Below are 27,773 nucleotides of genomic sequence, written 5' to 3'. Positions count from 1 at the left end.
ACATATAGATATGATATGTTTGGATTAAAAACACGCTCAGAAAGTTAAAACAAAGAGAGGTACAGAAAAGCGTGAGCACTATCCTTCTTAGCGCAACTACTACCCCGCTCTTCTTTTCAATTTCACTGCCTTTGCCATGAGCGGTGGACTGACGATGCTACGAGTATACGGTCTTGCTGAAAAATGGCATTGCGTTCAGTTTCATTCTGTAAGTTCGACAGCTACTTGACTAAATGTTGTATTTTCGCCTTATGTATGTTGTTTTTTTTCCCCCTTGCACCTGTTCCTTGTTCCGGTGTACTCTCACGCCGCCCCGTCCCTGCATTCGCTGCTCCATCCACATCTGAATTTTGTTCCGCTGCCAGACCTGTCGATTTTACAGACGCTCCAGGGGGGGATGTCGGGTCGTTGCGGTAGGCTACCCTCGGAAGTTGACACTGCACTTCTGCTGAGTCATTTCGACGGTGTTCAGTAGTGGGTCTGTCCCGAGCTAACGGACTCAGCCCACTACATGTACCTACTATGCCCCCTACTAACGACATTGACTGCTAAGTCGCGGAGCCAGACTGAGTGAGCGTCCCCTCCAGAGAGCAGACCGCCACCACGTCCCTCCGTCGACCCAACAGAACGTCACACGTTGAAGACTGACAGCAGAAGTACTATTCAGGGAAGGATGGAACAGGAACAATGAGACCAAGGTCACCATGAGAGCTCCGGGCATGAAGGGCCACAAGAGCAAGGACAATTTATAATTTTGGATGATTAATGATATGAGGATGATTATAATGATGATGCCATGGATTTCCAATTTGGTTTGAGACTACGTGACAGGGCAGCACTCTACGCTTACTGTCATACTATATCCTGGTGTCAACCAGGCCCGAGAACTGCAGCACCTGCGGTGTCATTCTGATCATCATCGCTCCACGCTATCGCTTTAGTCCCTCTGACCGGACGCTAAAGTCCTACGCGAATCTATCAAAACAAGAATACAGAGTTATCTCCCATATGTTGTTTGCGAGCAGTGTTCGCGAGACGAAAATGATTGCAGATTGGCCGACTTCGACAGTGATCTCCGTTCTGTTCTTCACAGTTATGATAAAGACATCGTTCTAAGGTCAAAACAAGTCGAAATTTTGGGTCTGCTGCCGGAAGGAGACCGTAATATATGGTTGCATCACTGTCAAAAAATCGTCTGCTCCAGCGAGCGCCGAAACCAAACGGTTGATTATCACGTGACACTTTTGCCATATTTAGAGTTGTTTGCACAAGTAAATACAGCCGCGAAAAATTGCTCGCTTGAAACTGTCTTACATATTAATTCCTTTGTAATTTAAAAATTACACAACACCATGAAAAATCATTATCGACGATCGCGAATCTGCTTACATCCATAACACATTACGAAAAGATCTAAATATGTAAAAAAATCGATTTCCTCGCCAGACAAGGAAAACCAAGGCATCCTGTCAGGGATAGACTGAGCCGAACTCATTTTGACCTGAGTTCAGGATGCTGCGGTGTTGGTCAGGTAAACAGAACCTGAGCACCCTCAAAGTCGCATTCGCACTCTGGGTAGGAGCCGACCGTAGCCCGAAACACCCACATGACCCTGACGGGATTCGACCCACGACCTCCGGCCCTCAGCCCGATGCGCTAACCACTGCGCTACGGGGGCCGGTCATATTCGGCTTTTGTTATGTGAAACGATGACTGTCCATGACATTGTTGCGCGCTTGTTGGTTTGTTTTGCGCATTGCACTAATAAGATGTGTGCCTGTATGATCACGTGAGACCGCGAGACTTGTGAAATATCTCGGCAGTCGAGCGGGAACCTTTGCGAAGTAAAGAACAAGAAATGACTTCGCTTGCTCGACTCACTTTTATTGCGTTTGACTGAGAAGCATTCACCAACCAACAACCACCAGAACAAATAGAACAACAACACCACAAATGGCGTCGTCGACAGGATGGACTGAACGGAACTGAAGGAGCCGAAGCAGAAGCCAGAAAGGACACCGGGCGGGGGGACCTGTCGTAGCTGTGTAGCTGTGCCAACCAGGGCATGGCCCATTGCGCTGCCAGCGAGGCGAAGTTTTCGACTGCCAGAGTAAAACCTACACCGGTTGCAGTGAAGGTCGAGTCAAGCCATCGTCCGTCGTAGCATCGTCCGTCGTAGAACAAACCTCCTCGTCCTCCCATGCTGGTAGGAATGAACATTTTGAGAGAGTGTTTAGACTGGAAGAAAATGTTCACAGACAGTTCAGTGGAAGTTAGCGAGATACAGGCAGAAGTGATGAAAAATAGGGGGAATGCCAAATTCGCTAAAACAGCTTAGGAGAAAACACTACTTCCAGCACATTCCATCTCAGTTGTCATGGTATCAGCAGGTGTAGGTGACCCTGGAGAGTCTGCGATGATAAGACGTTTAGTTACCCAAGAACATCTTCCCAGGGGCATTTTGGTTATGGACACTGTAGCACAGAAAGTGAATGGCTTGTTTCCACTACAGGTAGCTAATGTGGAACAATCAGATGTATGGCTGAACAAAAATGTCAGGATAGGCTGTGTAGAAAAGATGGACGTTGTAGTTGACTCAGAGTGGGAAACAGAGATTGAGGTTACAGAGGTCAACGAAATCTTTATCTACAGGCAAGAAGTTGACCTGACAGAGAAGGGAGTGAGAAAGGAGAAAAGCACTGTGAAACTTCCTGAAATAGATTTTTCGAGATTTAGTTCAGAACAAGTGGTATTGGTGAAGAATGTTTTGGAAGAGCACTCACATTGTTTTCTAAAAGAGGGAGAGATGGGATTTTCAGACGTTGTCGAACACAAAATTCCCACCACAGATGACATACCAGTGTCACAGCCATACAGAAGAATTCCACCAAATCAGATGATGGAAGTGAAGGCTCATTTACATGAACTTTTAGACCAGGGAGTGATCAAACCTAGTCATAGTCCATACGCTTCTCCCATTGTGTTAGTAAAAAAGAAGGATGGCTCGTTGAGAATGTGCGTTGATTACAGGCGTCTCAATGCCAAGACAATAAAAGATTCTTTTCCCCTGCCACGCATTGAGGAAACTCTGGATTCTTTGAAAGGCTCACAGTTCTTTTCCACTTTAGACTTAGCGTCGGGGTACAACCAGATCGTTGTTTTCCCAGAGATTGTTTGAGATTCTCGTCATCTACCTTGATGACCTACTTGTTTTCAGTCGGACGTTTGAGGAGCATCTCCAGCATTTGGGTTGGGTTCTCAGTATAGTTCAGAATTATGGTCTCAAGCTCAAACCCTCCAAGTGTCACCTTTTCAGGGAAGAAGTACCGTATTTGGGTCATATCTTGTCACCACAGGGGGTAGCCACAGATCCGGAGAAAATCGCAGCGGTGAGAGATTGGCCGACGCCGACCACGGTTAAACAGCTGCAGTCTTTTCTTGGTCTGGCAGGCTATTACAGAAGGTACATTGAAAAGTTTGCACACATCGCAGCTCCCCTGTATGATGCAATGCAGGATAGCAAAGACAAGGGAGATAAGAAGTCGAAGAAGACCACAGCTAGAAAGTTGGTTTGGACGGGGGAATGTCAGGTAGCGTTTGAGACCTTGAAAGAGAGGTTGACCTCTACACCGATTCTGACGTTCGCAGATTTCAAGCAGCCATTCATTCTTCATGTAGACGCTAGCAATGAGGGGCTAGGGGCAATGTTGTCACAAGAGGAGGAAGGGAAAGTGAAAGTGGTGGCATACGCCAGTCGGCGACTGAAACCGACAGAGAGAAACATGCAGAACTACTCTAGCAGGAAGCTCGAATTATTGGCCTTGAAATGGGCAGTGACTGAAAAATTCAAAGAATACTTGCTAGGGTCAAAGTTTGTAGTGTGGACGGACAATAACCCATTGACACATTTGCAGAACGCAAAGCTGGGGGCAGTCGAACAGAGGTGGGTAGCAGATTTACCACCTTTTTACTTTGAACTCAAATTCAGACGAGGGAAAGACAATGGCAACGCAGATGCACTCTCAAGAATGGGTTGGATGGAAGTCCAACAAGTAGTGGAAGAAGTGACCAACACAACTACCATCCCAGTAGAAGTCAGTACCGGCACGGTTGGCCTAGTGGTAAGGCGTCCGCCCCGTGATCGGGAGGTCGTGGGTTCGAACCCCGGCCGGGTCATACCTAAGACTTTAATATTGGCAATCTAGTGGCTGCTCCGCCTGGCGTCTGGCATTATGGGGTTAGTGCTAGGACTGGTTGGTCCGGTGTCAGAATAATGTGACTGGGTGAGACATGAAGCCTGTGCTGCGACTTCTGTCTTGTGTGTGGCGCACGTTAAATGTCAAAGCAGCACCGCCCTGATATGGCCCTTCGTGGTCGGCTGGGCGTTAAGCAAACAAACAAACAAACCAACAACCACCAGAACAAATAGAACAACAACACCACAGTTAAAATTAGGGTGGCACTGCGACGAACCATTGATCGAATTTTGAAAAAGCAATCTTTGACTCAGTCGGAACTGTGGGATTGCATTTCTGCTTGGAAGCCTAAAACTTAATTGGTGAATTTACTCAGTAATTACAGTTGTCATTAAAATAACGTTTTCAGATTAAAAAGATGTTTTGTATTGCATTGTATTCCTTATTTTCCCCGAATCCAAAAATATTGGATATGTCATGCTTACTCTGAAAATGTGTTCAGAATTAAAGAAAATCATGATTATAGCCAAGCCTTTTTGTGTTACTACATGTCGTCGCGGCGATGACTAGTTTTTGTTTTAGGCAGACTAAATGTTTTGATATCGATCCGCGCGACTTGTTTCATTTCTCGTTGAACCACTGACAGCCGAGTGAATTTTTTTGCTGACACTCCAAATGTTCTTGTTTTCGGCGTAGGAACTCTTACATTCTGGTGCTACAATGGGAATATCCGATTTTTCGAAATCAGACAGGTAGGCCAATGCCTCAGAAGGGCTGAGTGAGAAGGGACGCTGCAAAGATTTACAATCATTTAGCCGACTTAGTTGGTCCATCTATGTGCTGTAGGTCAGAATTGGAGAGGATACTATCTTGTGGTTGTTAGCTTGTTTGATGTCTTGCTTCAGCCACGAGACCCTAAAACAGATCAAGATACGTGATCGGATCCACAAACTAATGAAAAAGACAGGAAGAGCTGATCTCAAACCAGTATTCAAGACCCTAAAGAGCCAGATACAGCGCCAGCTGAGGAAAGAATACTGGCGCTACGTGGAAGGACTCATCACCGAGGACTGTGATGATAAACCACATCCCAACAAGAAATTCTGGACATTCATCAAGTCCAAGCAAAACGAATACTCTGGCATCTCTGCGCTCAAGGAGTCTGGGAAACTGATCACAGATGACAAAGAGAAAGCAGAGCTGCTAAACCGCCAGTTCGAATCTGCCTTCAGCACCAAAGAAGAACTCAACGTAGAAGACTTTGAGCTCCGCTGCCCCATACCCCCTCTCAGCCCACAACAACCACCCCTCGAAGACATCACCATCACGGCCCCAGGCGTTGAAAAACTCCTACGTAACCTGAACCCCAACAAAGCTAGTGGGCCAGACCAACTCAGCCCCCGCGTCCTGAAAGAGGTAGCGACGGAGCTTGCACCGGCGCTAACACTATTGTTCCAGGCCTCTCTCAAATCGGGAGTGGTACCAGCAGACTGGAAGCTAGCCCATGTAACGCCAGTGTTCAAGAAAGGGGAGCGTTACAGGCCGGAGAACTATCGACCAATCTCCCTCACATCTATCCCCTGCAAGCTCCTAGAGCACATCATTGTGAGCGCCATCCTCACCTACTGCGAACAACACCAAATACTCTGTCCTGAACAACACGGCTTCCGACAGGGAAGATCATGCGAGACCCAGCTGCTAGGGCTTGTCGACGAGGCCTCGTTCGCGCTTGAGCAAGGGCACCAGGTGGACCTTCTAGTGCTGGATTTCTCCCACGCGTTTGACAAGGTCAGCCACAGTCTACTCGTGCATAAACTCCGTCAGTACGGCATAGGTGGGAAAGTTAACGCCTGGGTTGAGGATTTCCTCACCAACAGGAAGCAGTCCGTCGTCGTCAACGGGGCCATCTCAGAGCTAGCTCCAGTGGAAAGTGGCGTTCCTCAAGGGTCCGTGCTCGGGCCGACGCTATTTCTGCTGTACATAAACGATCTCCCGTCAGACCTGACTTCGACTGCGCGACTTTTCGCCGACGACACAGCGTGCCACGCTGACGTCAAGACAGCAGCGGACCAAGAAAACCTCCAAACAGACCTCGACAGACTGGCGTCCTGGGAACAGAAGTGGAAGATGGCATTCCATCCTGCCAAATGCAACACCGTACACATGACCCGACGCCGTACCACCCTACCATACGAGTACCAGCTCCACGGCCAGAAACTCCAGGAGGAGACCCAGGCCAAGTACCTCGGCGTCACCCTGACCAAAGACCTGAAGTGGAACACCCACATCGCCAACATCACCACCAAGGCGAACAGAGCACTTGGCTTTGCTAGACGCAACATCAAGCTCAGCAACAAGAAGGTCAAGGCGGCTGCATACAAGGCACTAGTACGACCCATCCTAGAGTATGCCAGCCCAGTATGGGACCCACACACCGCTGAAGACAGTGCCTCTCTCGAAAAGGTCCAAAGAAGAGCAGCCAGATGGGTGTCGCATCGCTTCCGCCAGACCTCCAGCGTCAACAACATGCTCGAAGACCTTGAGTGGCCTACGCTTGAGAGCAGACGGAGGCGAGCGAGACTAACAACTTTCTACAAAGTCCACCACGACCTTGTCGCAGTGAAGAGCAACCACGCACCAAAGCCAAGCCCACCCAAGTGCACGACCAGGCAGACCCACGCTCTGTCCTACGAAATCCCCCACTCCAGGACAGCCTACAGGCAGAAAACATTCTTCCCGCGCACCATTCCAGAGTGGAACCGCCTGCCTGTAGAAACTGCCACAGCGCCATCCCTGGCATCCTTTCAGGCCAGGCTGGCAACTCTCCACTGACCCATTTTGAAAAAAAGGATGCAAAATGGTGCAATGTGGTTGTTCTTGCCGATCTGGCATTCACTCATTGTACCCCCCTCTCCTTTTTCCCCTTCCCCCTTTTTTGTCCCCACTTTTTGTTTGTCCCGGTGTGTAGCGTCTGGTTGGTTTTTGTGTACTTTTGGTTTCATGTGGCTATGTTTATGTGTGCTATGTTTTGTACGCGCGTGTTCATTGTTTCGTTTTGACTGACGACTTCTGACATACTTGATGACTTGACTTGACTGAGATGGAATCAGCTTGGCCAGGCTGCCTGACGGACAGACTTACAGACAGTAAGACGATGACAAAAACTTGCTTTGTTCAGCCACTTGTTTTGATTTGTTCGACTTCGTTTTACGACATTGGTTTTTCGGCAATTGTTTTCGATCATCATTTTTCACTTTGGAATGTCGCTACGACAAATGCAAGTTGTTTGTGTGCTAGATTCAATGACCTTTCTATTTTTACATTTAGTCAAGTTATGACTAAATGTTTTAACATCGAGGGGGGAATCGAGACGAGGGTCGTGGTGTATATGTGTGTGTGTGTGTGTGTGTGTGTGTGTGTGTGTGTGTGTGTGTGTGTGTGTGTGTAGAGCGATTCAGACCAAACTACTGGACCGATCTTTATGAAATTTGACATGAAAGTTCCTGGGTATGATATCCCCATACGTTTTTTTCATTTTTTTGATAAATGTCTTTGATGACGTCATATCCGGCTTTTCGTGAAAGTTGAGGCGGCACTGTCACGCCCTCATTTTTCAACCAAATTGGTTGAAATGTTGGTCAAGTATTGTTCGACGAAGGCCGGACTTCGGTATTGCATTTCAGCGTGGTGGCTTAAAAATTAATTAATGACTTTGGTCATTAAAAATCTGAAAATTGTAAAAAAATTATTTCTTTTATAAAACGATCCAAATTTACGTTCATCTTATTCTCCATCATTTGCTGATTCCAAAAACATATAAATATGTTATATTTGGATTAAAAACAAGCTCTGAAAATTAAATATATAAAAATTATTATCAAAATTAAATTTTCGAAATCAATTTAAAAACACTTTCATCTTATTCCTTGTCGGTTCCTGATTCCAAAAACATATAGATATGATATGTTTGGATTAAAAACACGCTCAGAAAGTTAAAACGAAGAGAGGTACAGAAAAGCGTGCTATCGTTCTCAGCGCAACGTACTACCCCGCTCTTCTTGTCAATTTCACTGCCTTTGCCGTGAGCGGTGGACTGACGATGCTACGAGTATAGGGCCAACGGTCTTGCTGCGTTGCATTGCGTTCAGTTTCATTCTGTGCGTTCGACAGCTACTTGACTAAATGTTGTATTTTCGCCTTACGCGACTTGTTTGTAAAATTTCCTTTTGCCTTTGGCTCACGTACACTCAAGGTCATGAATTTATCCAGCTTCGCGGCAAAGCATTTTTATCGCTTTTCACGTGCGCTCAAGAATCTAGGTTTTGGATCAAACCAGTTGCTCGCAGTTGTTAAAAAACAGGCGCTTGCGATGTGTTCATAAACACATAGAAAATTAATTGTTGCACTATGTAACTGTAGTGATTTTGTCGTCACATCATGAGCCTGTATGTTGTCACTAAAGTTTTGAGGTCCACGTGAGAATTTTTTGTGAGTTTTGAAAATCTTGCTGGATAGGTTTTGGCCTCTAAACAGGCATTCTTGCCGTGGCCCTCAGGGAGAGAGGAACTCCCATCCATCCTTCATCCATCCATCTTCCAAGTTCCATAGTTTTTTCAAAATGTTGTAACTGTAACTGTAAGTACTCTGAAGTGCTATTTTTTGAGAAGTGATGTGCCACAGTGTGATTCATGTTACCAGGGAGCCAAAGTTAATACCGGATCATCGTCTGTCAAAGTCAAACCTGCCCCAAGTAACCATTGAACATGAATGTCTCATTCAATGAAAGGAATGTCAAATGAGAAATGTTCTACATGATGAAGAAGAAATAACGCTAAATGACACATTGTTGAGCATGAGATGACGTCTACAAATGTATAATCTACAGTCATGCTCAATAAATATTCACCAATTTTACGCAGATGTGTTCCGTGTTTATTGACTTAAACTACCCCAACCTACGGGTGTTGACAATCATCGTTTATTCACACACAAGGTCGCCTTCGCTCTCAAAAGCTAGTACACTGGTGCATTCTGAGGATGATCATTACCAGTTTCGGGCAGCAGATTTTGTCACTGATTAATACCCCCAAAATTGAAACTCAACCCAAAAAAACACAACAAAATATTTTTATTTTTTGGCTGGGGGGGGTTCCGGAAACCCCAGAACCCCCCCCCCCCCCTCGTCCGCCCCTGAGGAGTAACCATACACTGTGAACGGGGTGGGGGTTGGACAATCAAAAATCAGCAAGACAGTCTGATGTTTGACGTTGGCAGAAGAAAGAAGGCTTTACTTGAGTGTTGTTGGATATGCTGTGGTATACAATATAGCCTATCAGTGAATTTCAGCATGGGAGTAGCTTTGACTGTCCCTTCCAAAACAGATTCCAAAGTAGATTTACAATCATTTAGCCGACTTAGGTTGCCCATCTATGTGCTGTAGGTCAGATTTAGAGAGGATACTATCTAGTGGTTGTAAGCTTGTTTGATGTCTTGCTTTAGTGTTCACGAGGAATAACCATACACTGTGAACGGGGTGGGGGTTGGACAATCAAAAATCAGCAAGACAGTCTGATGTTTGACGATGGTAGAAGAAAGAAGGCTTTACTTGAGTGTTGTTGGATATGCTGTGGTTCCGCACATTTTTACCCCCCCCCCCCCTCCTCGTACTGATTGACAGGTGATATGGTTTCCAATGGAGGTTCTGATTGTAATTCATGTACCCTCCTCCTACTGCAATGATGTACGTGCCCCCTCCAAAGAAAGGACTTGGTTTAAGATTTACCCTCCCCCTCCTCCTACACACACTCTCCCCTTCTAATTGTGAGTTGATAATGGGGTTTGAATGGTAATCAGGTGAAAAAGCTGTTGGGTTTGCTATTGTGAATGTACAGCTTATAATTATGATGTAATTTGTCATGGTTGTCAATAATGTACCCATTCCCTTCCCTTGTATTGCACCCCCCTTTTTTGTGAAAATGTCTGGAGAGAATGCTTTCAGATTTTAGAGAGAAAGGACTAGTTTGAGATTGACTGATACATATGATTAAGGATTTTGCAATGTATTTGCTGCATGGCAGTACATCTTGGGCGGCTATGTATGACAATAACTATTACATGCACAACGGTAAAATAAAAGAAAGAAAACAACATGAATGTATTACGACTGTAAACCTCATTGGCTGAATGTGGTGATGTAGCAAACTGTTCAGTGTTGTTCTGTCACTGTCTGGATTTTGTTTTTCACCGACAATAAGGACTTTTCAATTTAAGTTCTTCCGCCATAAAAGAATTGAAGAAAGTGAACCAGCTAAATTTCAACATCTCAGTACCAACACACACACATTGACTCATAGTCAGTTACCAAAGGTAGCATTCACCAAGCCATCAAGAGAAATACATGTGCGACACAACAGATTGCAGTGTCCCACAATTAAAATAGTAAACTAACTAAACACAATCTTAGTGTGTAGGTCACAGAAATAGTATAGTACAAACTGCTGACTGTACAGTGCAATCCCCATTTAAGACCAAGAAATATCTGATAAAATCAGGTCTTAAAAAAGAGGGTTTCTTACAATGGAGGTAAAGTGACAGGTTAGTAACAGAAAAAGGGTCTTAAAATGGGTTAAGTCTTTAAAAAAAAATTGGGGGGTTGGGGTCTTATAAGGGTTCCACTGTATAATAATTAGTTTTGTTATAAAGAGTTTTGCTGAATGCTGCCAATTTATGACAACACAACAATCAAACTCAATTTCTATCTACACATTTCGACTTTTAACCTCTAACACCCAATAAAAACACAACCTGAGGGGCCGTATTAAACGGTAAGTTAACCCCTTACAAGCAATAACACCAATAAGGGGCCGTTTCAAAAGCTTCCCTGAATAGGAGACAACACTGTAACGACATGAGTGATCAGTTCCCTCCCTTGCTAGAATTCTTTACGGTTCTACAGTTCACTGTTGCATTGCACATCGGTGTGGTCGAACCCCTTACTCAATGTCAGTGCGTTTGAAGATGCTATGTAACTTAGAGCTTTTATCTAAGTTCCAGAAAGCGCGGTGGACAGACGATTTCCGTCAATTTGTCCAGCTGAGTCGGTGTCTGCATCGGCCCCAGAAAGCAGGTCTTACATGCCCATAGGTGAGATATGTATCACCGTATCAGTATCTGGTGTACACCGGTGTTTTTTCATCTCTCTCTCTCTCCCTCTCTCTCTCTCTCTCTCTCTAACGCGTTCATGCACACACACACACACACACACACACACACACACATACACACACACACACACACACACACACACACACACACACACACACACACACACACACACACACACACACTTTTGCCGGGTAAGGGGGGGGGGGGGCTTCCGGAACCCAAGACAACCCCCCGACCAACGAAGTCTAAATTAACATGTGACAGAGGGCGGGGATGTAGCTCAGTCGGTAGCGCGCTGGATTTGTATCCAGTTGGCCGCTGTCAGCGCGAGTTCGTCCCCACGTTCGGCGAGAGATTTATTTCTCAGAGTCAACTTTGTGTGCAGACTCTCCTCGGTGTCCGAACACCCCCCCGTGTGTACACGCAAGCACAAGCCCAAGTGCGCACGAAAAAGATCCTGTAATCTATGTCAGAGTTCGGTGGGTTATAGAAACACGAAAATACCCAGCATGCTTCCTCCGAAAACGGCGTATGGCTGCCTAAATGGCGGGGTAAAAAACCGTCATACACGTAAAATTCCACTCGTGCAAAAAACACGAGTGTACGTGGGATTTTCAGCCCACGAACGCAGAAGAAGAAGAAAAAGAACATGACTGTGACAGGAGGAAAAATATACTGATAAGGCCCATGTGGTCGCTTTCAAGGAGTAATATCCGGGAACAAAATTATATAGGGCACGTCCGTCAAGAGACATATCTTATACCTTTTACCACTGTTTGTCTCTGACCCTTCCAATGTGAACAGTCCAACTCGCCATCTCAGATCTGGCCAGACTTTTACACGGGATAAAATCACACCTTCACTTGAACGCGACACACCAAAAATCAGAAGCTTGAGTGTTTTTTGTGATGTGTCAGGATTTTTTTTTATCTCAGCAAAGCTGGCGAGGCAAGTCAAATACACTCGGTCAAACAGTCAGTAACTAAGTCAGCCTCTATCTCTCTCTCCTTCATTTACTGAAATCAGCAGTCGTAAAACAGTGACCAGTACGTTCAAATATATCGGCAGATTACATTAGGCTACTGATTGCATCTACCAGGTAGAAAGTCTGCTTTAGCGTTCCAAAAGTCAGGGTATTAGTTGTTGTTGTGCAAGTGGAGGGCCTGGATGTCCTTATACGATGTGAATGCCTAGCCAGATCTGAAAGCTTTGAGGATACGTTAGCACAGGAAACAAAACGGAGACCCAGAAAGAAAAGAAAAGAAACGAACAGAGGACAGTAGTACTGTACATGTCAAGTTCTCTGTACAGACCCCTCGGGCCATCAGAGTTTCTCCCAGCGTGCTGCACCCATCGCCAGACCAGGACCATCAGGCCTGCAGAGTCAAGCGATGGTCAGCAGCTCACAAGGTGAGGAAATTATTAATTCTGTTTCTACCCCCCCCCCCCTCTCTCTCTCTCTGTACTGTAGAGCCTTGTCTTCTGCGTCCTACTAATTTACTCACCAGAGCAATCAGGAGAGTCATATTCCTACTCGTCAGTGTTTTTCGGTCAGCCGTAGATGAAAAACCTTGACGTTGAGATTGTTTTGGTATGTCTATGAAGTAACAACTATGAAACTGTATACACTTGCAGGGTTCTGTAACTTTTTGAAACTTCAGACAGGGTAGGGGTTTGTGAAATGCAGACATGATGAAAGTCTAGTTGGCTCTTATCACATTACAATGTCATTATAGGGTCGAGTTCGGGCCGCTAAAAAAACCTGGAACATGTTGTATTCGAAGCTAGAGCTTTACGTAGTACTTTACACTTCCAAGTTTGAATAACATAAGACGTAATGAGAACTTCGCTAATTGATATCAAATTTCAAGGTCTCGGAGGGTCGAGTTGTAATTGTGGTTTTCTCAAATGATTATGGAGCTATGCCTTTGAAAAGTGGAGCGTTTATAGTCTCTGGTGACCCTCAGACATTGTTAAGATTAGATTGCCCCCTGTCGTCTGCAAAATGTAGTCGATCATGCGTTTGCTCTTCTTGTCTTTTTTCACTCATTTGTTACGAAGTGAGAAACAGTTCAGTTGCTCCTCCTCCTCCTCCGTATTAACGTTCCATGTGGCATTGGCTCATGGAATCTTAACATTTCTCAAAAGAGTTCAATTCAGCGAGTCAAAGGTCCCATCGAGATTACTTATGACTGCGCCACACTATGTATAGTTTACAGCGCGTGAGTTTGGACCCATACAAGCTAAAGCGCGCACCAAACCGAGAGCGCACACACGCACGCACACACACACACACACACACACACACACACACACACACACACACACACACACACACACACACACAATTTAGTAACATGATAAGGTTGCAAATCCTACGTTCATTTATCTCTAATCATAAGTTGCACCATTTAACTTGTTAGGACAAAACATATTTCCCTGATATTCCACTGCCATTTTGGTGCGAGACTTCCAATGACAGAATTTGAAAAAGCAACGAGTGTAAATCTGGTACGACACAGCAAGCCATGTAGTATTCTGTTTATCCTATATACTGTACTTGTCTGCCGTCGAGGCGCCCAAATTGAAGACGCGGATTATGGAACCTCGATCTTTTCCAAAGCCTCATGAATACTTGACGTCAAAGCAAAAAGACGTCACTGTAGAAAGTAGAGCGTGACGTGTAAGTTCTCAAAATTCTTCCAGAAAAAACAGCAAGGGTAAAAGTGTTTCTGCAATGACGTTTGTCTAGGTGACTTTTTTCATTATCAGTAGTGGAAAAAAAGGTTCCTGCCAGACTAGTTTGACACGACCTTATTTACATGATATACCCACTAGTGAATTGAACGATATTGTTATCTCATGGGTGGTCTCTCTCACGAATGTAGGATAAAATCAAAGTTCATTCCTTGAGGAAAAATAAAAATTCTACAAAATTTGTTTTTCAAAGCAGCTCCAGAAGAGACGATGTCCACAACACCACCCCCTGGCAGTCAAGGACCATCAGGCCCTCAGTACTACAGGATGACAAACAATCGCAGAGGTGAGAGTGATAGTTTCTCTTGAACATATAGCACATTTCTAACTTTTGTTGATTCTTTATTTTGTGTGTGCCTGACACTGCGAGACAATTTTCCTTGTTGTTATAAGGACATTAACATCTTTGAGTCTTGAGTTTTATTATTTTTGATTCAAAGAGTGTAAAGATTTGTAGTGGTTGATTTTAAATTGTGTTCAACCACAAACAAATTGGGTTTATCCAAATTAAGTGCACTGTTGCCATGTTTTACAAAGATGGGTTAGTGTTGTCTTAGTCGACAGGTTTTGACCAGCGAGGGCAGTGAAGAATGGTGTGTTCAGTTTTGTAATCTTTCAAGCGGACAGATATATATCATTTCAAAACTGCTTGTTTTTATAGTTGTGGCATTTGTTATTGCCTTCATTATTTTTGATGCTGTTTATGGCAGATAAAGTTGTTGAAAGTTGCCTTATACGATTCAAAATAATACTTTCAGGAATTTGTCTTATCCTGAACAATAAGTTCGCCGGTGGACCTCATCAAAGAAGAGGGACTGAGACAGACACGGGTAAGAAGTATAAAGAACTACATATATATGCTTAGATAAGATATAAACAGGGTGACCCCCCAAAAAAATGTCACACTCTAAAACGCTTATTACTCACACATGTGTTCAGTGAATTACTTCATATTTAATGTACTTCAGCGTGTGATGTAGGATGATATTTTCACAAAGTGTCAAGTACAGTTGACCCCCCCAAAATGCAACCCACAAAAATGCTATCAACGTCTACATCTGCTGACCGAATGACTCTATATTTGGTGTACATTAACCCCATCAGTACCCAAAGTAGCAAATGTATAGATCAAAGTGTCTGACTTTTCTGCACCTTCATGAAAAAGTTCCGAATTCAGGAATCTACACAACAGTACGAGTTTTGGCATTGAGCTGTAGCCATACTTCCCTAATTTGTAGGTCTACCCTCCAGACTTTTACCTTTTGGATTATTTGAATGTCCGAGTGCACAAACACTTTCCCCTCCTGAATATCTGTGACCTAAAGAGAGCAGTTAAAGCTAGGTTCAGGGCAATCCCAAGACCGGAAAAAGTTTGTGTAATTTGCAAATTGACAATGTCGGAGGGGTATTTTGGAACACATTTTAAGATACGGTAAAAGTCGTAAAAGTCACCTACAGACCGGAAACTCTGTGGAATGGTCCTGTACAAACTTAAGTTCAAGCTGATAAGAAATGAAGGTATTCACGTGAACTCAAATGACTGGAAAAATGACCCCTTTCGTTGTAAAGTCACACTTGCGCCGCAAATATCATCAATGACGTGAACGCATTCCTCCCTTAGAATTCTAAAGGCCCTTAATTGCTGTCTTAGGCTGGTTATGGCATACTTTAAATGGCCCCAACGGTAACAATCTGCAGGACCTAAATCGGGTAAGCGTGGTTACCTCTTAATTTCAAACCTCGTTGTGTTGAGTCGATCCCCGAATTTGGAGTTTTTTTCGAAAGAGCACGAAAGTCCGACCATTTGATATACAAACCTGCCACTTTGTGGACTGGTCAAGCATAGGCTGAAGATAGTGTACACTGGATGTAGAAATTATTAGCATTTTTGAGGGTTGCATTTTTTGGGGAGGTCACCCTGTATGTAAATCAAATGCTTTGATTTTTACGCTTAAAAAAATTCTTCAAATTCTGAGATTGCCCTATCAGTATATAGGAGGTTTTACACTGAGCAGTTAGTAGCCACACTCATCCGACTTGAACCCTCCAGACTCCCTGTAATTACTGTTTCAACTAGTATTTTTTCCGAGGATGGTTTTTGCATGCAAAGCGCTTCAGCTAAAATCGGGTTAGTGTGGCTACCATTCAGTGCCAAACCTCTAAATTTTGAGACAATCCCCGAATATGGAATACATTTTCGAAAAAGAGCAAAAGTCAGACCATTTCTCATACAAGCTCTAAACATTCTGAACGTATCATCTCATATCTCAAGCCAGTGTACACCAAATATGAAGTAATAACAATTTAAGGAATTATTAGCATTTTAGTAAGTGGCATTTTTATGTCGTGATTAATCATTGTCTCGCCAACATATTGCAAGCGCGACAATTTTGAGATAAGATCATTATCCGTATCATACGTGTTTGTCTGTCTGTCTGCTTAAAAAACCATTGGGTCAAAGTACCCCTGATGTAAACTTTTGTTTTCCATGTCAGAGTTCGGTGGGTTATAGAAACACAAAAATACCAAGTATGTATCCCCCGAAAGCGGCGTATGGCTGCCTAGATAGCGGGTTAAAAACGGTCATGCACGTAAAAACACACTCGTTAAAAAAATACAAGTGTACGTGGGAGTTTCAGCCCATGAACGCAGAAGAAAACAAGTCGCGTAAGGCGAAAATACAACATTTAGTCAAGTAGCTGTCGAACTCACAGAATGAAACTTAACGCAATGCAACGCAGCAAGACCGTATACTCGTAGAATCGTCAAGTCCACCGCTCATGGCAAAGGCAGTGAAATTGACAAGAAGAGCGGGGTAGTAGTTGCGCTGAGAAGGATAGCACGCTTTTCTGTACCTCTCTTCGTTTTAACTTTCTGAGCGTGTTTTCAATCCAAACATATCATATCTATATGTTTTTGGAATCAGGAACCGACAACGAATAAGATGAAAGTGTTTTTAAATTGATTTCGAAAATTTAATTTTGATCATAATTTTTATATTTTTAATTTTCAGAGCTTGTTTTTAATCCAAATATAACATATTTATATGTTTTTGGAATCAGAAAATGATGGAGAATAAGATGAACGTAAATTTGGATGGTTTTATAAAAAAAATATTTTTTTTACAATTTTCAGATTTTAAATGACCAAAGTCATTAATTAATTTTTAAGCCACCAAGCTGAAATGCAATACCGAAGTCCGGGCTTCGTCGGAGATTACTTGACCAAAATTTCAACCAATTTGGTTGAAAAATGAGAGCGTGACAGTGCCGCCTCAACTTTCACGAAAAGCCGGATATGACGTCATCAAAGACATTTATCAAAAAAATGAAAAAAAAGTCTGAGGATATCATACCCAGGAACTCTCATGTCAAATTTCATAAAGATCGGTCCAGTAGTTTAGTCTGAATCGCTCTACACACACACACACACAGACAAACACACACACACACACACACCTACACCACGACCCTCGTCTCGATTCCCCCCTCTATGTTAAAACATTTAGTCAAAACTTGACTGAATGTAAAAATGCAACCAATACAAATGCTAATCACTTCTGCACCTGTTCAACGAATTGCTTCATATTTGGTGTACATTTACTTCAGCTTATGCATGATCATATCAGCAAGTTTCAAATTTATAGGTTAAGTGGTCTAATTTTTCTGCGCTTTCCAAAAAGTTTCCAACGTCAGGGATCGGATGAACAGTAGGTTTGACAATGAGCATTACCCACTCTCACCCGATTTAAACCTTCCAGGCTTTTACCTTTTGGAATATCTGAGGGTCAAAGTATACTCTTCTTCTTCTTCTGCGTTCGTGGGCTGAAACTCCCACGTACACTCGTGTTTTTTGCACGAGTGGAATTTTACGTGTATGACCGTTTTTTACCCCGCCATTTAGGCAGCCATACGCCGTTTTTCGGAGGAAGCATGCTGGGTATTTTCGTGTTTCTATAACCCACCAAACTCTGACATGGATTACAGGATCTTTTTCGTGCGCACTTGGTCTTGTGCTTGTGTGTACACACGGGGGTGTTCGGACACCGAGGAGAGTCTGCACACAAAGTTGACTCTGAGAAATAAATCTCCCGCCAAACGTGGGGACGAACTCACGCTGACAGCGGCCAACTGGATACAAATCCAGCGCGCTACCGACTGAGCTACATCCCCGCCCGTCAAAGTATACAAAAACACCCCACAGCTAATCTGGAAGGTTTAAATAGCGTGAGTGTGGCTACCACTAAATGTTGAAGCCTCCGACTGTTCAGCTGTTCCCTGAATTGGATATTTTGTTTTAAAAGAGCACAAAAATCAGACCACTTGATCATGACTTAATAATTTGAAACTTGTTGATAGGATTATGCAGCTGAAGTTAATGTATGTCAAATATGAAGTAATTCGTTGAATAAATGCAGACGGTATTAGCATTTTTATTGGTTTCATTTTTTGGGATCACCCTGTAGAAGAATACCTTGACTTTTTATATCTTCGAATTTACAGGGTGGTCCAAAAAAAGCGCCTTATTTTCTTTTTGATCTCAGTTTTGACTGCAAAGAGGGATTTAGAAAATGTCTTCGCCAAACAATAGCAGAATGATGGGAAAGTATGTCTTACAAGTTTGGTAGAAATTAGTCTGTCGTGAGCAGTTGATAACAAAATAATTTGATAATACTAATAATGACAGCTTATATAGCGCAAACCACAGTAAACTATGCTCTCCGCGCTTTACATATTAACTATGAATAAAACCATACTATTTAAACATCAAATACACATACATTCTAACAAAATAACGTAACAATAAACTTACAGCAACACATTATCCACTTATTCTCTATCCAGCCTCCTCTTCCCTGGCGATAGGCTCATTTCACGACGCACTGACTTCCCTTGGCCACCCTACTCCCCTGGTCTCAACCCAACCAACTACTTTCTAGGGGGGTACCCAGGACAGAATATATGGCAACAATCCCAGGACCCTGGCAGCTCTGTAGGACATCAGAAGCGAAATCAGGCGCATACCAGCTGACATGATTGGACGAGTCATGGACAATTTCAATGTTCGTGTTGCAGCAGTTCTTGTACGAAGAGGAGCCTGGATAGAACATATTATCAACTACTAAGGGCAAACCAATTTGTACTAAATTTGCAAGACATAATTTCCCATCATTCTGCTATTGTTTGGTGAACAAAGTTTCTAAATCTCTCTTCGCAGTCAAAAATGAGATCAAAATGAAAATAGGGTGTTTTTTGGGACCACCCTGTAAATGGCATGCACATGCGACAATTCGGACGGCCAGTTAATGTTCTGATGAGACCCAGTAAATTTATACTTGATAAAATAAGATTTATGTCAACGTTTCAATTTCATTCCAGAAAATCTTCAAATGACATTCAAAGCACTTGGATTTCTTGTGGAAGTAAAGGACGATCTGACGGCCGAAGAAATGTGTACATTTGTAGCCGATTCTGCCAAAAGGGACCACAGAAATTTTGATTGCTTTGTGTGCTGCATCCTCACGCATGGGACCGAGGGTGGACTCCAAGGGAACGACGTGACATCCATTGTGCGCCTGGACAAGTTGGCAGAACCCCTGTATACAAGCAAATGTCCTTCCTTGGGTGGAAAGCCCAAGTTGTTTTTCACACAGGCTTGCCGGGGTTCGAACAAACAGGGAGGTAAGAAGGTCAAAAGTTTACCGCTGAAATGTGTAGTATCAATTTTGTATTCCATAGCTTTTAGTACAACTGTAATGATGTTGATAAGTTCGATAGTGGAGTCTCTTCTACTCCGCAATGGCCGACTCTAAAATGCGCTGTACCAAGCTATTCTCCCACATGCTTAATTTGCCAGTCTCGTTATCCTTGAGGATTCAACCTTTGTGGAAACCCCTTGAGTTTCAGCTGATGCAAACCCGTCCAAACAAAAACGTGTTGTTTTGGTTGAGATGGCAAGCTAGTGATCAAAGATGGTACACTTGAGGAGCAATTTTGGGAAAGTTTTCTGACAAACGGAACCTTAAAAAGTTCAAGAGATATTCGATGTGCTGTAATTTAAATATCCCTATTATGATTTGCTCGAAAATGATTTGTATCTGTGCTAATTAATTAGAGTGGTAATGGGCGTCAGCTTTCCTGTATGTAGTCCCGATTCCGTTCATCGTCATATTTTATTTATTAATAATATGGTTACACATTCATCAAAGCAGAAAAATACGGTTGGATTCAGGAAGTCAAACTTATAATCTAGCAAACGCATGTACATTCCGTGCTCTACGGGGCTAAAACTCATAGCGCAGCGTAAACGAACAAACTGCCAATTGGAGAATATACACTGTCTAAAAAGACCACCCAACAGTATTTAGATTTAGAAATAAAACGCTAAAACGCTGATACTGAAGGCATTCCTCGTGTGTGTTGTCTTCTGTTCAACCCCCAAACTGAACTCTGTAGTTCATTTGGTCGATTTCAATTTTGTACCACGAGCTACAGCGCGTGAAACACGGTGTCTTCTCAGGGACAAACGGTAGGACGAAAATCAACAGTGGCAGAGAATGCCGGGCGAGGAGAAAAATAAGACTGAAAATGCCGCTCTAAACCAGCCGTTTCTAATTTGAATAACTGAGCGCTCAAACATTTGAAGGTATTCCTGTTGTGTGGTGACATAACAACAATCCCCAACCCGAACTGTATGGTTCTTGGGGCGATTAGATATAATTGTTTAGTTAGGTGTACTCGTACCTTTAATAAAACACGTTTAATGCCTATGATTCATGTTGACCCCTTCAGCTATTAATGTTTATTTATTGATTAAAAAAATATGATTGTTAATCGAAGTGAATCATGGAATATTTTGTGTGACTGTAGTATCTTCGTGCTCTCTAACAGCAGCTGAAGTGGATAGCGACAACATCACGAGCATGGAATCAGAAGAAGAGGATGCCACGACCAGAAAAATCCCGGACAGAGCCGATTTTTTTTATAGTTACGCGACAACAGACGGTCACGTATCGTATCGACACCCAACCAAAGGCTCTCGTTACGTGTCCGTCCTTTGTCATGTTTTAAATCAATATTCCGACGATGACAAGTAAGTCGACTAATCTACTACAACTACTCTCTATTGTCTTTCTATCTGTCTCCTTCTCTTTTAAGAGCCTTTTTAATAAAAATGTTGTTGAAATATCACAGACCATTGATTGGAATGCTATCAATCAGTATGTGCTTTTTTTCATGCCTACTGTAGTTACTTCCATAGCAAAACCTATTAATGGACCAAACGAAGCGGTTTTGAAAAATGTATCACAGTAGAGAAATGCTGAATAGCCAAGTAGGTTGAACGGACACGAAAAAACAACAACCAGCTTCTTGACATTATGTTTAGGAAAAGATTTTAAAAAACCAAACGCGAAACAGAAAAAATGTGACAAATAACATACTATTCCCATTCCTACTTTCACGAAAACATATTTATTTCAAGAACAACAATATTAGATTTTTTCAAGTAGTGCGGAATTTCAGTTTTGACTAACCTGAGCAAACAGTCTTTATACTGAGCAGTGTTAGTTCGTCCGTCAGGCAGTCTGTTGACGAAAAGTTAAACGTTGATTTTCTCCGATGTTAGTGAAGTTAGAGTTTGGAAACTGTAAACACTAATAGGGTTTGGTGATCCCAGACTAATGACCCAAGTTAAATGTCAAGGTCGCTGCAGGGTCATGTTCAAGTAAGCAAACGGAACATGATTAATTGATAACACGATTTTGAAAGTTCACAAACTTCTAGGCGTTGATAACGTCCATCCACACTTTCTAAAAATATCCACTGAGATTTCAAGAAAATAGGTCAGTGACCTCACCAAGTTATGATGTCATTGTTTGATACGAGGTCACAGCTTAGTGTCTTAGTGTCTTGATGATGATAAAATCGTTTATTTAACGTCACTCTGTAAAAACATTTGCGACATTTGTCTTAGATTAAAAACACACACAGGCGCGCACACAAACTTTCCCTTTATGTACAGTGGTTCACCACCCCCCCCCCCCCCGCACACTCTCGCTCATCTAATTAAAAGTGGTAATAAGAGATACTTGGATATAAAAGGGACAGTGCAGCTCACAGCCTTCGTTTTGCGTTTTTGTTGCAGCTGAGTGCATTTACAGTTCAAAAATCCTCCTATGGTAGTAAAACAAACCCCAAACTACCCAACGACGACATATGTGAAGCTCGACAGTTTCTTGTTCACGCGAGTGCATAAATTAACCTAGTTATTACGTGTTGTTTGGTCGGAGTTCGATTCAACTGAGTGATTCCGGCCTCCATTTTGTTTTACACAAACTCATGATGACGTCTGACATAATTTGCTAGTGACGTGTCTTTTTGTGCATGATGTGGTGATCTACCTGATCTAAATTTAGATCCAAAAATAGGTCAAGACCAGCCGGGTCCGAGTACGAAATTAATTCGTAAAAAAATCGCCGTTCTTGACTCTTTGGGTGCAAGTCAATGAAACTTGGTAGTTCTTCTAACGGATAGCTGCCTGAGGTATGACTAAAAGCCCCAGGGGCTCCGTGCACCTGGATTTGACAAGTTCAGTACCTTTAAAATGTTCTGATAAAAATATAAAGTAGCTATGAAAAGCAATGGCGTTAGTTGCAGTAATATCTCTTCATATCCAGGGACCAACCCGTGGGTGCGCGTGCACAAGTCTAGAGATAAGTTTGGGACCTTGCCATCCAAGGTCTTTATTAAAACTTAAAAGATAGCTTAATTTTTCAATTGGGGTATTTGGCAGGATATTTCTGTTCGTGTTTATAAACTGAGTCAGGGGTTGAAAGTGACATGAGTTCAAATCACACTCCAAAGTCAAATGAGCAATGCTGAGGTCGGATTGACAGGTGCATTTAAGCTCTGGAAATTGGTAGTTCCCAGCTTCTGCCCTTAGGCGGTTAATCCTTTTTATTACACGTGGGCATGCATTATAGGTGTTCATCTGTTTTGATTGGGGCTTCCTGAATGAGCCAGCCAGAACTTATTGCCGTGTGTATGTATTTGTTCTTCCATTCTCTCCAGAGAAGAGAGTCTGTAAGGCTACTGATATCAGAAGCAGACAATGGCAGGTCTACCTCGGAGGCGCCTATGCCTTGGGCAGCTTCTTTAGCGGCTTTGTCTGCTCTCTCGTTGCCAGGCACGTTCACGTGTGCTGGACACCAGACCAGGTTAATCTCGCTTCCCTTTCTTATGATTTTATTTGCCAGCTCCATTATGGCAATGACAAGATCCTGTCTTTTTGATCTTTTGTTAGTTCGTAATGCTTTAATGGCTGCTTTGGAGTCAGAGAAGATAGCTATCTTTTGGGGAGGATTGTTCTTGAGATTGAGATGAACAAGCGACATGCAGATGGCAAGGAGCTCAGCTGAGAAGATCGAGTTAGTGTCTTGAGTATTTTAGTCTTGGCTAGACTATAATAATAATAATAATAATAACGGGCATTTATAAAGCGCCTTATCAAAAGTTCAAAGCGCGGGACAACAATACATGTATACAAAAATCATACAATCACTGTCAGATTCAAACAACACATCATGCACATCTCACATCCCCAGACTCTATACTAAGGAACTATCCGTAGTGTTGTTGGAACAAGTGAGTTTTCAAATTGGACTTAAAAGATGAAATGGATGGAGAGTGACGTAATTGAAAGGGGAGTGAATTCCATAACTGAGGTCCATAATACGAAAACGTGCGGAAGCCATGAGCCTTGCGTTTAAAGCGACCTTGACAGAGAAGTCGAGCATCATCAGAAGAACGAAGGGTGCGAGAGGGAGTGTAGAGAGAGACCAGTTCAGAAAGATAGGCAGGTGCCGATTCAGAGATGATATTGTAGCAGAAGCAGGCAGCTTTATACCTAATACGTTCAGATACAGGAAGCCAGTGAAGTTCTTTCATGAGAGGAGTGCAGGGTTGTCGATGCTGTGCTCTGAAAATGAGACGTGCAGCAGAGTGTTGTACTTTTTGCAAGGGTTGGAGAGTGGAGTCAGGGCAGCCTATGAGAAGGGAGTTGCAGTAATCTAATCTGGACAGAATGCAGGATGTAACGAGAGTTTTAGTGGCATCAACAGTGAGAAATTTTCTTATGGAACCTATTCTTCTGATCTCAAAGTAACATGTCTGACAGACTTTTTTGATGTGTTGTTTCATTGAGAGGTGGGAGTCCATGATGAACCCAAGATTCCTAGCACTATCAGAGAGAGAAATGTCACTAGAACCTACTGTGATGGAGGCTGGAAGGGAAGTGATCGAAGAGGAAGCTCCAGAGAAAAGAAGAAATTCAGTCTTGTCATCATTTAACTTGAGCATATTGTTTGTCATCCATGATTTAATATCTGAAGTGCAGTTTTGGAGAGTGTGCGTCACCGCTTGGATTTCTGTAGGCTTGCATGCTTGTTGGAGTTGTGTGTCGTCTGCAAAGAGGTAGTGATTGACTGCGTGTTGCTTGATGACGGCAGAGAGAGGAGTGGTGTATAGTACAAATATTTTTATATCTTCTGGGCCTAGAACTGATCCCTGGGGAACGCCGAAACAGAGAGGAGATGGAGGAGATGAGAGATTATTGACAGACACATACTGACTACGGCCTTGTAGATATGAACTAAACCAGTGAAGAGCGGTAGAGTGAATGCCAAAAACAGATTCGAGACGAGAGAGCAGAACAGAGTGATCGATCGTATCGAACGCAGCTGAGTTATCCAAGAGAAGCAGAACTGATAGGGGACTATCGGGGATGTCATCAAGTTATGGTGTCATTGTGTCAGAAATGAGGTCACTCAAGTGTCTGAGTACACATTTGATTTTCACGGATTTCAATGGATTTAGCTTGGCTGCAAGGGTCAGACTAAGGAATTATTATGCTTCTTATGGTTTTTTTTTTCTCTATCTCTGTTTGTCCAAATATTTTGAAGGGTTTTGACTATAAGGCTATTGGTGGCGGCGGTTGGGGGTAGGGGGAGGATAAAGGGGGTGTTGGGGCAGTTTATATCTGTTGGATATTCTTAGGATTTGCTATCTAAATGGATTGATACAGGTCGGGGTCAAGTTTGGATCAATAAGTATGAAATCATTATTTTTTTAACTTTATTTTTTTAAGCTAGAACAGCAAATATTTTGATTTTTGACTCATGCATTATGTGTGACAAGGTGAGTCATGTAAGCATCTTGTTTTATTCAAGATTTTGAATGTAGATCTTTGCCACTTCTTACACTTCAAGGGTTTGATTACCTCTGGACATGACCAGTCTGCTGGATCCTAGCCATAGGTCAAAGTCACATTGGGGGTGGAGTTTGATTCCGAAAATGAGAAATTATCATTTTTTTTCAATCTTAAACAAATGAGGCAGAACGCTGTTTTAAGATCCTGGAAAGAAAGGGAAGTAAGCGCACTAAATGCATATAACCTGTGCAATAGAGTAAGTCCGCCAATTCATTATTTTGTCTCTAAGAGCACATTCATAAGTTTATCTTGTTGTGTTCCTTTATTAAAACATACATTTCATGGCTTTGTAAACTTGTATTTGAATAAAACACTGTTTAAACCAATAGAGTAAGTTAGAGTTACGCGGAACCTGAGAGAATAAGTATACAAGCATTAAAATTCAATGTTTATGGAGCTAGGGCAGCAGGTAATTTGTGTCTGACACAAGTACGACACAGATGAGTGGTATGAGCATTTGCTCTTCTTGTGGAGATTTCACCAAAAAAGAATTTATTTTAGAACAAAACATCCTCTCATAACAAAGATCTATACAAAAACGTACATATTAACACTTTTTTTGTGTGGCTGTGGTTTTGTTGATGTAGTAGCCTACATTTAGCTTGAGTGTTAATTAGCTTTATAATCAAATGTTTGTTGTTGCTGTCTTGACGAGTAGTTCAATAAGCTTATATGTTGCTTAACTTGATTTAATGTGTAACAGTGGCAAAGATATTTGTTTCAGTTACGACATCAATGACATCATGACCATTGTCCACAATGAAGTTTCCAATAAAAAAGGCCAGACACAGATGCCCTCTTATGAGAGTACCCTGACAAAAAAACTCATCTTCATGCCACTTCTGACGCCTGTAAGTGGTTTTTCTTACTCTTCCAATATGCTTTTACATTTGGCCACGTTGTGACCAGTTTTGCATGTCAAGTTTTATGAAAATCTGTCGAATCGCTCTACACACACACACACACACACACACACACACACACACACACATATATATATATATATACACACACACACACACACATATATGCATGCACGCACTGCACGCACGCACGCACACACACTCACACGCACGCAGGCACACACTCACACACACACACACACACACACACACACACACACACACACAAACAAGGGCTGGAAATTCTGTACATTTTGCTCTTTCAGAGACAGCGGGACTCAGTTTCTAAGCTTCCTATGACTGAAGCAAAACTTTGTGGTCCCTGTATAGCGCAAAAAGCCCAAAATACATCAGAACAATAAAAGGCAAGCACATTTCTCGGGAAAAGCCCAGTTAACACAGGATTTAATGTAATAGCACGAAATACAGCAATTTTAGTTGGTTGTGTAAGTAGAGCGGAAAAATAGTCTTCTTTCATTACATACCAGAAGCATCTCTTATCTCTTTAAATTTAAGGTTACTATTGTCACGAATATATTTTTCTATACGACTGCACTGTTGCAGCTCTATAGTAACAGCCCTGCCGAAACAGCATTACTGCCGTATATAGCAAACTTCACGTGAATCTTGAGTTTATGATGCGTGTGTGTTTTAGGGTCTGGAGGTGATGACGTGGGCAGCCGGAGGGTTCTGCCGCCATTACGAGGGAGACCGGTGCTAGCACGTGGCCAGACCGCCCTGTGGTGGACTTGTTTAGTCAAGTCCGTTCATTTAACCTTCAGGATCACCTGTTGGATTACATATTTATTTTACAGGGATCACGTGACCGCCGCTCAAGTAAGGGTACCCTCAAATTCGACCAGACAAAAACGGAAGGGCCGATGTAAAAATCGACAAAAAAATCACAATTGCAAAAACTTTGCAACTTTGACATTCCAAATGAAAGACAAACCAATTATCTACCCTGAACAGATTGTTTTGTCTCGATCCTCTGAACGCTTTTGCAATGGAGGTTGTGGTTTGTCGCTGACTGCGAACATTGTTCAAGCATTCTGTACCCTACCATGAATGCTTTAGAAGTGAACACTGCCCGCTGTGTAATTATGGTGTGGTGGTGACTGCGAACACTGTTCACTGTACTGAGTGATCACAGAGTCGTAGATGATGTGAACAGATGTGAACACTTTGGCTAACATTTTCTTTTAATTCCACTGTTTTTGTCATTGTATGTTGGTAATTAACAGTTCTTGTTGGTGATTAACGACTCTTGTTCTTGTTCACATCTGTACACTTCTTTGTGGCGACAGAAAACTTTGTTTACGGATCTTTATGGACAGTTGTGAACACTGCATTTGAGTGTTTTCATCTGAACACACTGATTTTAGTAATTGTGCATGTTTGGATTTGAACTGTTGATATTTTGGTTTCACTGTTTATTATTAGTTCAAACTTGAACATAGTTGAGTCTTTGGACTCTGGTGTTAAG

At 42.6% G+C, this 27,773-nt stretch overlaps 1 protein-coding gene across 1 annotated transcript in view; it reads left to right on the top strand.

The window, feature by feature from the left end:
• The window catches only part of LOC138980651 (uncharacterized), a 38,051-nt gene extending 11,761 nt beyond the window's left edge, over nt 1-26,290 (top strand). Inside the window, exons 3-9 of the mRNA XM_070353560.1 lie at nt 11,244-11,339; nt 12,672-12,770; nt 14,314-14,403; nt 14,876-14,947; nt 19,496-19,798; nt 21,008-21,209; nt 26,110-26,290. Of these exons, the coding sequence (XP_070209661.1) occupies nt 11,244-11,339; nt 12,672-12,770; nt 14,314-14,403; nt 14,876-14,947; nt 19,496-19,798; nt 21,008-21,209; nt 26,110-26,290 (1,043 nt within the window). The remainder of the gene's footprint in view (nt 1-11,243; nt 11,340-12,671; nt 12,771-14,313; nt 14,404-14,875; nt 14,948-19,495; nt 19,799-21,007; nt 21,210-26,109) is intronic.
• The last annotated feature ends 1,483 nt before the right edge of the window (nt 26,291-27,773 follow it).

This window comes from Littorina saxatilis, linkage group LG11 (assembly GCF_037325665.1).
Source record: "Littorina saxatilis isolate snail1 linkage group LG11, US_GU_Lsax_2.0, whole genome shotgun sequence".
NCBI classification, from domain to species: Eukaryota; Metazoa; Mollusca; class Gastropoda; order Littorinimorpha; family Littorinidae; genus Littorina; species Littorina saxatilis.
The sequence above is the reverse complement of the archived record's forward strand: the minus strand, read 5'-3'. Positions and strand labels throughout refer to the sequence as shown.